The sequence below is a fragment of the Myotis brandtii genome, unplaced genomic scaffold (genome assembly GCF_000412655.1).
Source record: "Myotis brandtii unplaced genomic scaffold, ASM41265v1 scaffold825, whole genome shotgun sequence".
Classification (NCBI taxonomy): Eukaryota; Metazoa; Chordata; class Mammalia; order Chiroptera; family Vespertilionidae; genus Myotis; species Myotis brandtii.
The window spans coordinates 2,781,420-2,793,566 of record NW_005371349.1 but is presented as its reverse complement, the minus strand read 5'-3'; the positions used below and the strand labels follow the sequence as shown (position 1 = coordinate 2,793,566).

Here is a 12,147-nt window from a genome sequence, read left to right as displayed (position 1 = left end):
CCCGACGGCCGCGGCTTTCATCACCTGCTGACCGTGCCCCACAAACCAGTTACGCGGGCCCTCCCTGGGGCTGGCGTCGCGCCGAAGGGCGTGCCAGAGGGTGGCGGGTTCCTCCTTGTCGGTTCTGGGCGCCCTTGCCCTCTTCCCACGACCCCTTTGCGAGGACCGGTCGCCCTCTCCCTGGGCGGACAGAATCCGCCACTTTGAGGGCTCCCTCTAGCGGCTGTAGGAGGGTTGAACCCTGCGGGCGGAGGGCGAGGACGTAGTTGAGGACCCTGGAAGGAGTGGACCCCCGAACCTTGTCCTCCCGGGTCCCCTCTGCGCTTGCAGGCCACTGAAACTCACCAGTAATCCCGACCCTTCCAGCCGCCCCAGGATTTCGAAAGAACTGGAAGAAAATGCTCAAATCGCTAACACTGAGAGCTTTCTGTGTGCCAGACATGGATCTGCATTCATTTGCATAAATTAAATCATTTAATTTTTATAAACCCCTGTGACCTAGGTATTATGCATTAATCCCTTCATTTATTCATGCAAGAAATCGTTACTGAACATCTACTAAATACCAGGTATAGTCCATAGTTGTATATCTGCTTTACAGATGGGGAAACCAAGGCACAGAGAGTCTAAGTAGCTTATCCAAGATCACACCGGTAGGAGGTGTCAGAATCTGGGCTCTTAGTCCTCCGGCCTTGGGAAGATGGGGGAGACTCGGAAAGGCGAGGTGGAGCAGGGAGGACGGGGAGAAAGGAGGAGGGAGGTGTGTCCCCAGGAGCGTCAGGCTTGCTCAACCTGGGCGGAGGAGACTTAGGAGGAACGATAAAGATCGTCTGAAAAAATGTCTTTGTCTGGGCCAAGATGGAAAAGTTTCATGGGAGGGGTCTCTGTCCATGGCTCTAGTGCTGAAAGTTCCCCGAAAAATTCAGAGTCGTCAGCAAACACTGGTTGAATGCCATGCGGTGCCAAGTTTGGGGGGGGGGGTCTGGCTTAAGCAGGAGCTGGTCTCTGCCTGGAGGAGCTCCTGGCCTTGAGGGGAGCCAGTCACACCCACAGCAATGCCACCCACTCTTGGGCAGAGAGAGAAGGCTTCCCAGGAGAGGCCCTGAAGGTGGGTGGAGAGGATGGGTGAGAGCCACGTGGAGGGAAGCAGGGGAGGCAGAGAGCACCGTGGGCTCCGGGAGTGATGGGGGGAGGCAGGAGACCCCATGAGAAATGCGGCTCCCTCTGGCTGGGCCTGGAGGAACGTGGGGGGCAGGTGTGGGGAGTGTGACGAGGGGGCTGGACAGGGAGAGGGCAGACGTGGAGCGAGGGTGACCAGAAGGACTAGGTGAGGGGGAGAAAATCCTGTAGAACCTTTAAAATTGCTCTTAGATCTTTCTTGACCTCAACCACTACCCATGTTTGATTATTCTCTTTGCCCCGGAAGAGAAGAGCAGAGGTATAAATATCAAGCAGGTTGTACATGGGAGAATGGGGGCACTTAGAGCCAAATGAGAGGAGGGTGTTCTGGTGGTCAGAGTGGGAGAGTCTGAAGCTTCTGAAGCTCCAAGTTCAAAGGGACAGACAGAGCAAAGCACAGCCAATCACAGAGCGTGCGAGAGGTGAGGCTCCAGAAACAAGCCTGGGGCTCGGTGGGGGCACCAAGAGCGGGCACCTAAGCCAGCTTTGGCGGGAGGGGGGTTCAGGGGAGGCCGCTTACAGGAGGTGGGGCTCTTCTGAGTCCTGAAGGACAAGATGCAGTCAGCTACAAAGCAAGAATCGGGCATTATGAGCAAAGGGTGGGGGTTGGGGGGTCGGCAGACAGGGAGGCAGGCAAAGGCAGGGCATTCTGGGAACAGTAGCAGGATGGCACGGCCCACGGGCCAGGGAGTCCGAGGGCAGTGCTGGAGATGGAAGTTGGGGCCAGACCAGGAAGCGGCAGCAGCTACCCTGCCTCGAGCTCTCTGAGCTACGAGCTCACACCACACACACTCTGCCTCATTTTGTTGTGAGAGGGCATGCTAGGCAGTGTGGACTGTATGTGAAGGCAACATGTGGCCTTGGCAGGGCTCACAGTAGGGAGAGGCCTGGTGGACAGGGAGACCAGTCCAGGAGCGAGGGTAGGGGCCTGGGCTAGGGCAGTGGTTGAGGTCAAGAAAGATCTAAGAGCAATTCGTGGCCTGGAATGGATAGGCTTGGGGCCTGAGAAGAGAAATGGTGGGAGAGGCAAGGAGCATGCCCGTTTCTCTACCGAAATACGTGGGGATGGAGAGGCCATCATTTCATATACACTCATATCTATATATATAAAAGCCTAATATGCAAAGTGTCCCCTCCAGAATTTGACCAACCGGGAGTTCAATCACTCACTATGATGTGCGCTGACCACCAGGGGCGGCGGGGAACAAAGGGAGGCCCTGACCGGCAGCCGGTAGGGACCCTACCTGTGCATGAATTTTGTGCACTAGGCCTCTAGTCTATTGTATCCATAATAGAGTACTGTTTCCGACCATAACATTCTTTCCCACCAAGCCCACACTTGGCCTCAAAAGCCCTCTCAACACAACACTCTAGGCACCCATTACCTACGAGTCAGAGTCCGAGCAAGAGAGGACACCTCCTCGCTCTGTCATTCGGGAGTGAACTTCCTCCCAGAAGTCAGCGGAGCTCCTGCTGCCTTTTGATGGCAAAAACGTCACAGCCCTGGAGTCTGCCTGGGGGCCAGGCACCGTGCAGGTGCCCCTGGCTTCCTAGACAGACATTATTACTCCACCTCAGGATCAGGTGCTGAGTCAGGCAGGGGGGACGGGGGCGGGGGAGGGGGTCCTCAGTGGAAATCGTCTGTGTTAATGTGGAGCACAGAGGGTTCCATAGCCCCTGGTCTGTTTGGACCTCCAGGGTCCTGGAAGGTAGCTGGGCAGCTGCTGTTATTTCCAACGTTCTGACCAGAGAGGTTGCTTAATTTGCCTTACATCACACAGTAGTTAGGGGCAGGGATGGAACTGAACGCAGGACAGCCCGGCAGCCAACCAGGACCCTTTCTCCTTCCCCAGCGCCTGCTGAGGCTGCACCAGTGGCCTCCACAGGAGCACAGGAGACCGAAGCGGCCCCGGCCAAAGAGAACCTAGTGGACATGGAGGCCGAGGAGACAGGGGCCCCCGCCTCGCCGGGCCAGAAGTCCTGGCTGGTGCGGCATTTCTCGCTGTTGCTGCGGCGGGACCGGCAGGCCCAGAAGGCCGGGCAGCTCTTCTCGGGGCTGCTGGCCCTCAACGTGGTGTTCCTGGGCGGCGCCTTCATCTGCAGCATGATCTTCAACAACGTGGCCGTCACGCTGGGCGACGTGTGGATCCTGCTGGCCGTGCTGAAGGCGCTGTCCCTGCTCTGGCTCCTCTGCTACGTGGCTGGCACCACCCGCCGGCCGCATGCCGTGCTCTACCGGGACCCTCACGCGGGACCCGTGTGGGTGCGGGGTGAGTATGGGGGCGCTGGGTGGATGGAGAGGGTGGGGAGGGCGGGCCCGTTCCAGGGAGTTGCCAATGGCCGCTGGTCCAGCCAGGCTCCCTGCTGCTCTTTGGCAGCTGCACCATCTGCCTCAACGTCTTCCGCGTGGGCTACGACGTGAGCCACATCCACTGCAAGTCGCAGCTGGAGCTCCTCTTCCCTGCCCTGGAGATCATCTTCACGGGCCTCCAGGTAACAGGCCCGCCCGCCCCCAGGCCGCACGCACATCCCAACCGATGCCTGGAAACAGCCTCCCGGGCCAATCCCTACGTGGCCTAGAGTATGTACACACACCACGGCCCCCCGTAAGCGCCTGCCTGCATGTGCCCCCTCCGTGCACACCTACATAGACTGCACTAACTCACCGTGTCCCTGAGCGCAGACTCCGGCAGATACATCCGCTGTGCTACTTGCACGTACCTAAACCACGGCCTAAACCACGGCCCGCCCTTAATGATGAATAACCGCTTCCTCCTGACTCCCTGTGCTGCGCCAGGCACTGTGTTTCGTTTGCACGATCTCTTTTATTTCCCCAATAAGCAGGCATTCCCCTGAGAGGTAGGCGTTTTAGTTCCCTCTTAGAGCTGAGGAGACGGAGCCTCAGAGACATCTGGCCACTGGCCCAAAGCCACACAGCAAGGAAACACTGGAGCCAGGATCCCAACCCAGGTTTCCTCACTGTGTCTTCCACTGAAAATACACGCAAGCAGCTGGGGCACACACACACCCTCTGGCCCCACCCCTGCAGCCCCTGCTGCTGAGCTCAAGGCCCTGTCTCTTTCAGACCTGGGTCCTCTGGAAACACTGTAAAGACTGTATTCAGGTCCAGACCAACTTCACTAGGTAAGAGGGGGTGCCTTCTCTCCCTCCAGCAACTCCTGGGGCTCCCTGTCCCCAGCTAGTGCATGCTCCCCCCAGCTTCCCGGACAGGGTGGCCCTGGGCTGCCGGTTGGTCTGGGAGTGGCCCCAGGTGCCCGCCAGGGCTGCCTCTGCTGAAGGCCTAGAGCAGACGGGATCTGGCTTTGGAGGAGAGGGGCCACCCCAGATGCAGCGGCGGTGAGGGCTGGGCAGCCCAGGAGCCGGCCAGGCTGTGTGGGCAGAGTGTGGCATCTCCCCCAGGTGTGGCCTGATGCTGACCCTGGCCACAAACCTGCTGATGTGGGTCTTGGCCGTCACCAATGACTCCTTGCACCGTGAGATCGAGGCGGAGCTCAATGCCCTCATGAAAAAGTTCTCAGGTACGAAGAGACCATGCCCCACCCCCACCGCTGAATGGTTCATGTGTGCACGGGCACACGCTCACACCCCCACTCCCTCCATCGGGCGAGGCTCAGTGAGTCTGTAGAGTTTCGAGCAAACTCAGAGGCTGGACCATGACTAAACAGAACGCAGACGTTTGCCAGTGGTACCCATCCTGCCCGCTTCTGTGCCTGCCCCATCGGGTGCTGGCACCCTGCACCCCTACTCCAGGCTCCCAGCTAGCTGTCAGCAAGCTGGCCACTAATCCCGGCTGAGCTACTCACTGATAAGGTCAGGTAAGCGCCCCACCCCTGGTGTTTGCATTTTACTTGCAACAAACGAAAAAGTCATGATTCCGGACATATCAGAAGGGCTGGCAAATTTCTGGGGAGAAAGAACCCCCCACATTGCTCCATGTGCCCAATCCCCACCTGTACGGTCTGCCCCTTAGAGGCTATGTCCCATAAGCCTGCGTGGGTACATCCCTGTCTGGGGGTTCAGCCACACCTGTATGTATACACCCCCCGCCCAGGGCATCGCCATCCTGACCTGTGTACAGCCAGGCCTTCCCAGCACACACATGCATTTACACACCTGCCGCCTAAGTCACGGCACGCCTGCGCACTGTGCTCACGCTTTACCCCCTGCATACGTTTCTCAGAGGGGCTGTGCAGAGAGGATTTTTTGCAAGTACCACCATAGGTTGTTTATTATTAAAAATTCAAACATAGAGATGAGTAGAACAAGATATAGCCATCACCCAGGCATTACATGCTTCACATAAGCTTGACACATGAAGCCTGGAGTCCTTCGGTAAAGGAATGACCTTCCTGTAACCTGTGGTTTCTGAGTTTGCTCTCTGGGCCTCAGTTTCCACACCTGTGAAATGGGTGGCTTACTCCAGGGGATGAAAGGGACTGATCTGTGCAGCTGGTTTCCTCAGAGCCAGGCCCACCTGCCCTCTCCCCCCTCTCCCTCCCTCTCCCTCCCTCTCCCTCCTTCTCCCTCCCTCTCCCTCCGTCTCCCAGGCAACGACACCAACACCTGCCTGTGCCTCAACGCCACGGTGTGCGAGGTCTTCCGGAAAGGCTACCTGATGCTCTACCCCTTCAGCACCGAGTACTGCCTCATCTGCTGCGCTGTGCTCTTCGTCATGTGGAAGAACGTCGGCCGCCGCCTGGCCCCCCACGCAAGCGCCCACCCGGGCGCCCCGTCCTTCCACCTGCACGGGGCCATCTTTGGGCCGCTGCTGGGCCTGCTGGCCCTGGTGGCCGGCGTGTGTGTCTTTGTGATCTTCCAGATTGAAGCGAGCGGCCCCTCCATCGCCCGCCAGTACTTCACCATCTACTACGCCTTCTACGCAGCTGTGCTCCCCAGCATGAGCCTGGCCTGCCTGGCGGGCACGGCCATCCACGGGCTGGAGGAGCGAGAGCTGGACACGCTCAAGAACCCCACCCGCAGCGTGGACGTGGTGCTGCTCATGGGGGCCGCCCTGGGCCAGATGGGCATCTCCTACTTCTCCATCGTGGCCATCGTGGCCACGCGCCCCCATGAGCTGCTCAACCGCCTCATCCTGGCCTATTCAATCCTGCTCATCCTGCAGCACATCGCCCAGAACCTCTTCATCATCGAGGGCCTGCACCGGCGCCCGCTCTGGGAGGCGGCTCCCGGGGGCCTGGCGGTTTTTTTTGCCCCACCGCAGGGGCTCCCTGCTGGAGCTGGGCCAGGACCTGCGGCGGGCCTCGCGGGCCTACATCCACTCCTACAGCCACCTCAACTGGAAGCGGCGGGCGCTCAAGGAGATCTCGCTCTTCCTCATCCTCTGCAATATCACAGTGAGTGGTACCCGGGAGGCCTAGGGGCGGAGCTGGTCCAGAGATCCTCATTCAGGAAGGGCTGGTTCAAGGCGCACTCATTGCACACTGACTGTCCCAAGGGTAATTGGCTTGTCCCTTTGATTGTCAAGGACACATGCCGCTTTCCAACCAGCTCTATGACACGTGAGAGCAGAGAGTGGCCCCCAGCTCCCTGCAGGGTCCCTGGCACGAATGAGCGTGCCACGGGCACAGCCAAGTGCACTTCATACACAGATGCGTAAGATTTCTACCCGCAGGAAGCTCCCTGTCCAGCTGGGGAGACACCAGGGGAACAATTAGGGAATTGCCAAATAATTAACTGTCCGCTGAGTTCAGTCCAAGGAAGAGATCAGAAAGTGCCTGGTTCTCTAAAGAGCTCCTGGTAGGTGTTGAGGATGGTTGCTCCGTCCCATGTCCTCGTCCCCAGGCAATAGCTCAGCATCTCGTGGGTCGTCACAGTCACCATGCAGCAGGCACTACTGCTGTCCTGGTTCGCAGACGCGGAACCTGAGGCTTGGGTCGTCTGACCTGCCGAGGTCCTGCCGCCTAAGTGGCCGTGCTGGGCAACTCAGGGCTGTTTGAGCTCCTGATGGTAAGGACAGGGCTGGAAACACACCTCCGGGGTTGAAACCCCTGGTCCAGGCAGACAATAGGCCTGACTTGGCCCTACAGAGCAGTCGGGCCTCCGGGCAGGAAGTGTGGGCCCGAGTGGCCAAGGAGGCTTCCTGGAAGTCTGACCTGGGCCTTGAGAAATGGGACAGAGGCAGAGCCAGGGTCGAGGGGCAGAGACCAGCTGAAGAATGAAGCAGGAGAAGAAGGTGGCTGAGATCAAGGCACAGGGGTGCCAGCTTGGCAGAGCAGGTTGTACCACGGGTGGTGGCACCGGGGGTCTCCTGACCCATCGGAGTTCGGCTGAGGTGTGGGTGAGAGGGATCGGGAGGGACGGGGCTGCTCTGAAGGCCAAGGGCGAGGAGGTGCTGCAGGAGCTGTGGCTCCGGGCCGGCCTCCCCTAAGCCCAGTGCCTCCTCTCCTCCCCTCCCCAGCTGTGGATGATGCCTGCCTTCGGCATACACCCCGAGTTCGAGAACGGACTGGAGAAGGATTTCTATGGCTACCGCACGTGGTTCACCATCGTCAACTTCGGCCTGCCGCTGGGCGTCTTCTACCGCATGCACTCTGTGGGGGGGCTGGTGGAGGTCTACCTGGGGGCCTGAGGCTGCCCAAGGAACCCACCCCTGGCAGAACCCCAAAAGGCCAAGGCTGGGAGAATGTAGCCCGGAGTCTGAGCAGAGGCCCCATTCCCCGGGGCGCTTAGTGCAGCGGGGGCTCCCCCAAAGCCTCGCTCAGGGGAGTACGGGGGGCGGAGAGTGGGTTACTGTTCACAGCCCAAGACCAAGGGCAAAGCCTGGATACTGAGCTTCTGATGCCCACACTGAGGACAGGGCACAGGCCTGCCCCTGCTCACCCCCGCCCCCTGCCCCCAGGAAGCCCCACGGCTACTCCGGGAGGGCCAGCCCTAAATGACTGAGTCTGGGGAGCTTGGAGAGGGGCGCCCCTCCCCAGCCAGGCTCTGGGGTCTGCCTCCTGCTGGAGGAAGGGCGTGTGGTCCAAGTGCCGCCAGGGCACCCTGGGAGCAGACAGCTCGGCAGGCAGCTGCCCTTCCCCCTCACATGACCTAATGATCTCACTAATTAGCTGCCAGGCAGGGCTCAACAGCCCTCTCCCGCTGCCATAAACTCTGCTTGCTTGATTGATTACGTTCGGGCTGCGTGGCATTTGTTCCCAGGGACAGGCTGCCACCGGGTAATGCGGGAAGGGACAGTCCTGGACAGGGCTGTGGGGCTGGGACGGTCCTGTTTCGGGGCCAGCAGAGGTCGAAACCAGGTCTTGTCTGACCCATGGGAGGAGGTGGAGAGAGGGGCCAACAGGCCTCCCCGCCTCTCCCCAAGCACACTCTCTCTGACACCGAGCCCCAGGAGACTTCCGGAGCTGGCTCCCCACAGGGCCGTGGCCGTGGCTGCGGGTCCCCAGGCCTGCTGGTCCTCTGAGCCATCAGGAAGAAAGGGCGGAGGTGACAGCCCATCCATCTCCCTGAGCCCAGTGCAAACACCAACCGACCGGGCCCAGGGCGAGGCGGGTGAGGCCCAAGCAGGGTGGCCCCAGGCCCCTCCCCATGACGCTGGGCCCTGGCAAGCACAGGGCCAAGGCCCCTGGACACCCCCACCCCCTTTCAGTGGCTGCCTGGGGCCAGCAGAGCCCATGGGGCCGTGCCCAAAGCTGGGAGGCAGGCCCATCCCCTCTCCTGTGGGCTCTTTCTGTGCGGCCACAGCCCAGGGGTCCAATTCTCCATCCCCCTGACCCCCAAGAAAATGACCAACACTGGTCCCAGCAGGTGCTTAGGCCCCTGGGGATTGACTCTGGGAGGCAGAATCCTCAGCTCCCCTCCGAGCACAGAGAGCCAGGGTGTGGACAGCGGTTTATTGTGTAAAGTGGCCGATTGTACACAGCAGAGATTGTACTGACACAGGAGGGGTGAGGAAGGCCAGAGGCCAGAGCCTGGAGGCCGGAGGGGAGGCTGGAGGGGTGGTGTCCTGCCCCCCCACAGGTCCTCCATGCAGTGGGTGGGGGAGGGGAGGACTGAACAGCTGCCCCCTCCTCATTCCCTTTGCCCCCGTTACTGGATATAAGATGGGGCCAGGCTGTATCCACTGACCAGGAAGAATATAGCAGGATACCCTCGACACCCCATGCCAAACCCCTAAAATGCATGGGGTCCCCCAGCCTGGCTTTTGCAGCCAGCCAGCCAGCCCCCAGCCTCCTCAAGCCCCCAGGCCACACACCCTCCTCCCTCAGGCCCTGGCAGCGAGCCAGGCCGCACAGGTGGCTTCCGGTAGGAGGTAAGGCCCCCTCACTGCCCAGGGGGCCCAAGAAACAGCCCACGGCTCCCTTTTAGGCAACGCAGAGGGCACAGGAGTCCTCAGTGAGCGGCAGGGAGCTGGGCGGGCACCGAGGGTCAGCTTAGAGACAGGCCTTGAAGGGGAGCAGAGGGAGGTGGGGCTCTGGCCAGGGAGACAGGATGCTCCAGGAGTGGGCGGGGGGCGGGGTTCAGGGAAGGTCAGAGCCGATCCCCAGCATCCCAGCCATAAGGGGCCTCCGGGAGCTGCCACCCAGGGCTCGGTGACTCTGCCAGCCCCAGCCCTGATCATAGTAAGTTAAAGCTCAGAACGGTCAGCGGGTGGAGGTGTGGGGAGGAGGATGGGAGGACCGGGGCCCCCCACCCTCTCCCCGCCCCTGTTCCTTGTAGATTTCCATCCTCACACCCGCTGGATCTCAAACAGCTTCACGTCGGTGTCATACCAGACAGGCGGGTCCACATTCCTGTGGAGGGAGTGGGCTGTCACTGGGCACGGGGAGGCCTCGCAGTGATGCCGCCCAGACCCCTCCCACCCCAATGCCCGTCCCAATGCCCCACCCTGGACCCTGGGTGCCCACCCTCAACCAGACAGGACCACCCCCGTTAACTGTCTTGACATTAACCATTAACCCCACTACGATGGGGGACCCAGCACTGAGACCCCGATGAGCCCCACTGGGCAGACCCTCAGGTGGACGGCAGACCCACCCAGCCGGTGGCTGCCCCACCCTCCCGGGGCCCACCTCAGGTAGATGACGCCCCACATGTAGGTGCGGAACCACATGGCCGTGCCCGAGTTGGCCTGGTACTTCCGGATGAGGATGGGGTGGGGCACGGGCAGCAGCCCCACCAGAGTGCCATGCTGCAGGAACCGCAGGATCTCCGACTCGTCCGTCAGGCCCCTGCCAGGGATGGGGTGTCTCCAACACGCTCACGTGGGAAGCCCACCATGCAGGTCAAGGGGAGCAGGGGGCTCACCCTGGACCCGCGAGGCCCGTGCCCCCGTCATACCCCCACCCGAGCCTGGCCTGGCCCCTCCTCAGAGCCCACCTGTCCCCACAGCCCCACCCTCACCCCCCAGCGCCTCACTTGTCAATGCAGATCTTCTCCACCTGGGGCACCAGCACCTGCAGCAGCCGCATGATGGTCTGCAGCGGCAGCTTCGCCTTCCAGGAGAGGACCTGGGGGAGGGACAGGGCTCCTGGGGCTGGGGAGCCTGACGCTGACCCAGAACTGCAGGCTCCCCAAGGCCAGGCGTGTCCCAGATCACACAGCAAGGCCTGGACGGGCCGCGCCCCTGAACAGTGACTGTTCTTCATGGTCAGCGTGAGCACCTACTACATGCCAGACCCTGTCCCCTTGGACCCTCACAACGGCAGCTCACAGGAGTGTTTATACCCCCATGCAGCGCCAGGAGTGTGACCTCGGGACGCACAGGGATGGGCGATCCAGGGGGGGAGCTGGAAGCGTGATCCAGTAGGAAAATTCGTGCTGTGGGCAACGGAAGCTCCACCCGAGTCAGAGGGAGGCAAGGTCACCCGGCCAGGAGGACTGGTCCCCAGTCTGGCTCCCGGGCCAGTCCTGGGACTTGGACACCTTCCCACCGAGGCTTTACTGAGCTGTGGCTAGTCCCAGGGCCCCTGACCCAGTCCCCACGGGGGTGCCACCTGCCCAAACCCTCACCCACTCCGACGTGGGGCTCCACTGCCCACTGGCTGATGCGCTGGACAATCGCCGCTGCTCCCGCCACGACTGGCTGGGCTCCTGGTCCCAGGAAAGGGAGGGGAGTGAGGGTGGGGGGCATGGGTACAGGGTGAGGGCAGAGGGCAGAGTAGCCGCCCCTCTTCCAGCCCATCCCACAGTCTGGAACCCGGGAGGGCAGTGGGGTCTCCCCACTGGCCCGGGAGCATGGGGGGCTCACTCCCACCTGAGGGCCAGCCCAGCCCCGCACCCTTTGCCCTGGGCCCCGGGCCCCGTCCACTGCCCACTGGCTGATGCGCTGGACAATCGCCGCTGCTCCCGCCACGACTGGCTGGGCTCCTGGTCCCAGGAAAGGGAGGGGAGTGAGGGTGGGGGGCATGGGTACAGGGTGAGGGCAGAGGGCAGAGTAGCCGCCCCTCTTCCAGCCCATCCCACAGTCTGGAACCCGGGAGGGCAGTGGGGTCTCCCCACTGGCCCGGGAGCATGGGGGGCTCACTCCCACCTGAGGGCCAGCCCAGCCCTGCACCCTTTGCCCTGGGCCCCAGGCCCTGCCCGACCCAGCCCAGCTGGTGACAGGTTTAGGGTAAAGGCCAGCCCGGCCTCAGATAAGGCTGATGGATGAGGAGTCTGAAGGCCAAGGGCTAAACCCATGACCAATAAAAAAGGGAGGGTCTGGGAAAGCCCCCCCACAGGGACTCAGCGGGGTGCCTGCCCTACTGCTTCGGGTGACCCAGGCTGCCCAGGCCGGGCCCCACCTCCAAGGCCAGAGCCCCACGCCCACCTCCTCAGCTGGACTGCTGTCCGCAGAGCTCTGGGGGGGTGCAGGCTCCAGGGACCGCAAGGTGCCATCCTCGGACACCTGGGACTTCTCCGTCAGCTTGTCAATGCCTGGGGGGCCAGGTGGGCGTGAGGACCCCTGCCCAGCGCCCTCCCAGCAGCATCCCCACCAGGCCCCGC

The 12,147-nt window shown here is 61.8% G+C and overlaps 2 protein-coding genes across 2 annotated transcripts in view; one reads left to right on the top strand and one right to left on the bottom strand.

Moving 5' to 3' along the window:
* Positions 1 to 7,880, top strand: part of OTOP3 (otopetrin 3) — a 9,638-nt gene extending 1,758 nt beyond the window's left edge. The window contains 7 exon segments of the mRNA XM_005884353.2: positions 2,961 to 3,449; positions 3,536 to 3,672; positions 4,265 to 4,323; positions 4,600 to 4,718; positions 5,748 to 6,399; positions 6,401 to 6,554; positions 7,619 to 7,880. Of these exon segments, the coding sequence (XP_005884415.1) occupies positions 2,961 to 3,449; positions 3,536 to 3,672; positions 4,265 to 4,323; positions 4,600 to 4,718; positions 5,748 to 6,399; positions 6,401 to 6,554; positions 7,619 to 7,789 (1,781 nt within the window). The 3' untranslated portion in view covers positions 7,790 to 7,880.
* A 1,152-nt stretch (positions 7,881 to 9,032) lies between these two features.
* The window catches only part of HID1 (HID1 domain containing), a 19,049-nt gene continuing 15,934 nt past the window's right edge, over positions 9,033 to 12,147 (bottom strand). The window contains exons 15-19 of the mRNA XM_014531751.1: positions 11,972 to 12,130; positions 11,173 to 11,253; positions 10,579 to 10,670; positions 10,233 to 10,391; positions 9,033 to 9,953 (exon numbers count right to left, since the gene is read on the bottom strand). Coding sequence (XP_014387237.1) covers positions 9,890 to 9,953; positions 10,233 to 10,391; positions 10,579 to 10,670; positions 11,173 to 11,253; positions 11,972 to 12,130 — 555 coding nt within the window. The 3' untranslated portion in view covers positions 9,033 to 9,889. The remainder of the gene's footprint in view (positions 9,954 to 10,232; positions 10,392 to 10,578; positions 10,671 to 11,172; positions 11,254 to 11,971; positions 12,131 to 12,147) is intronic.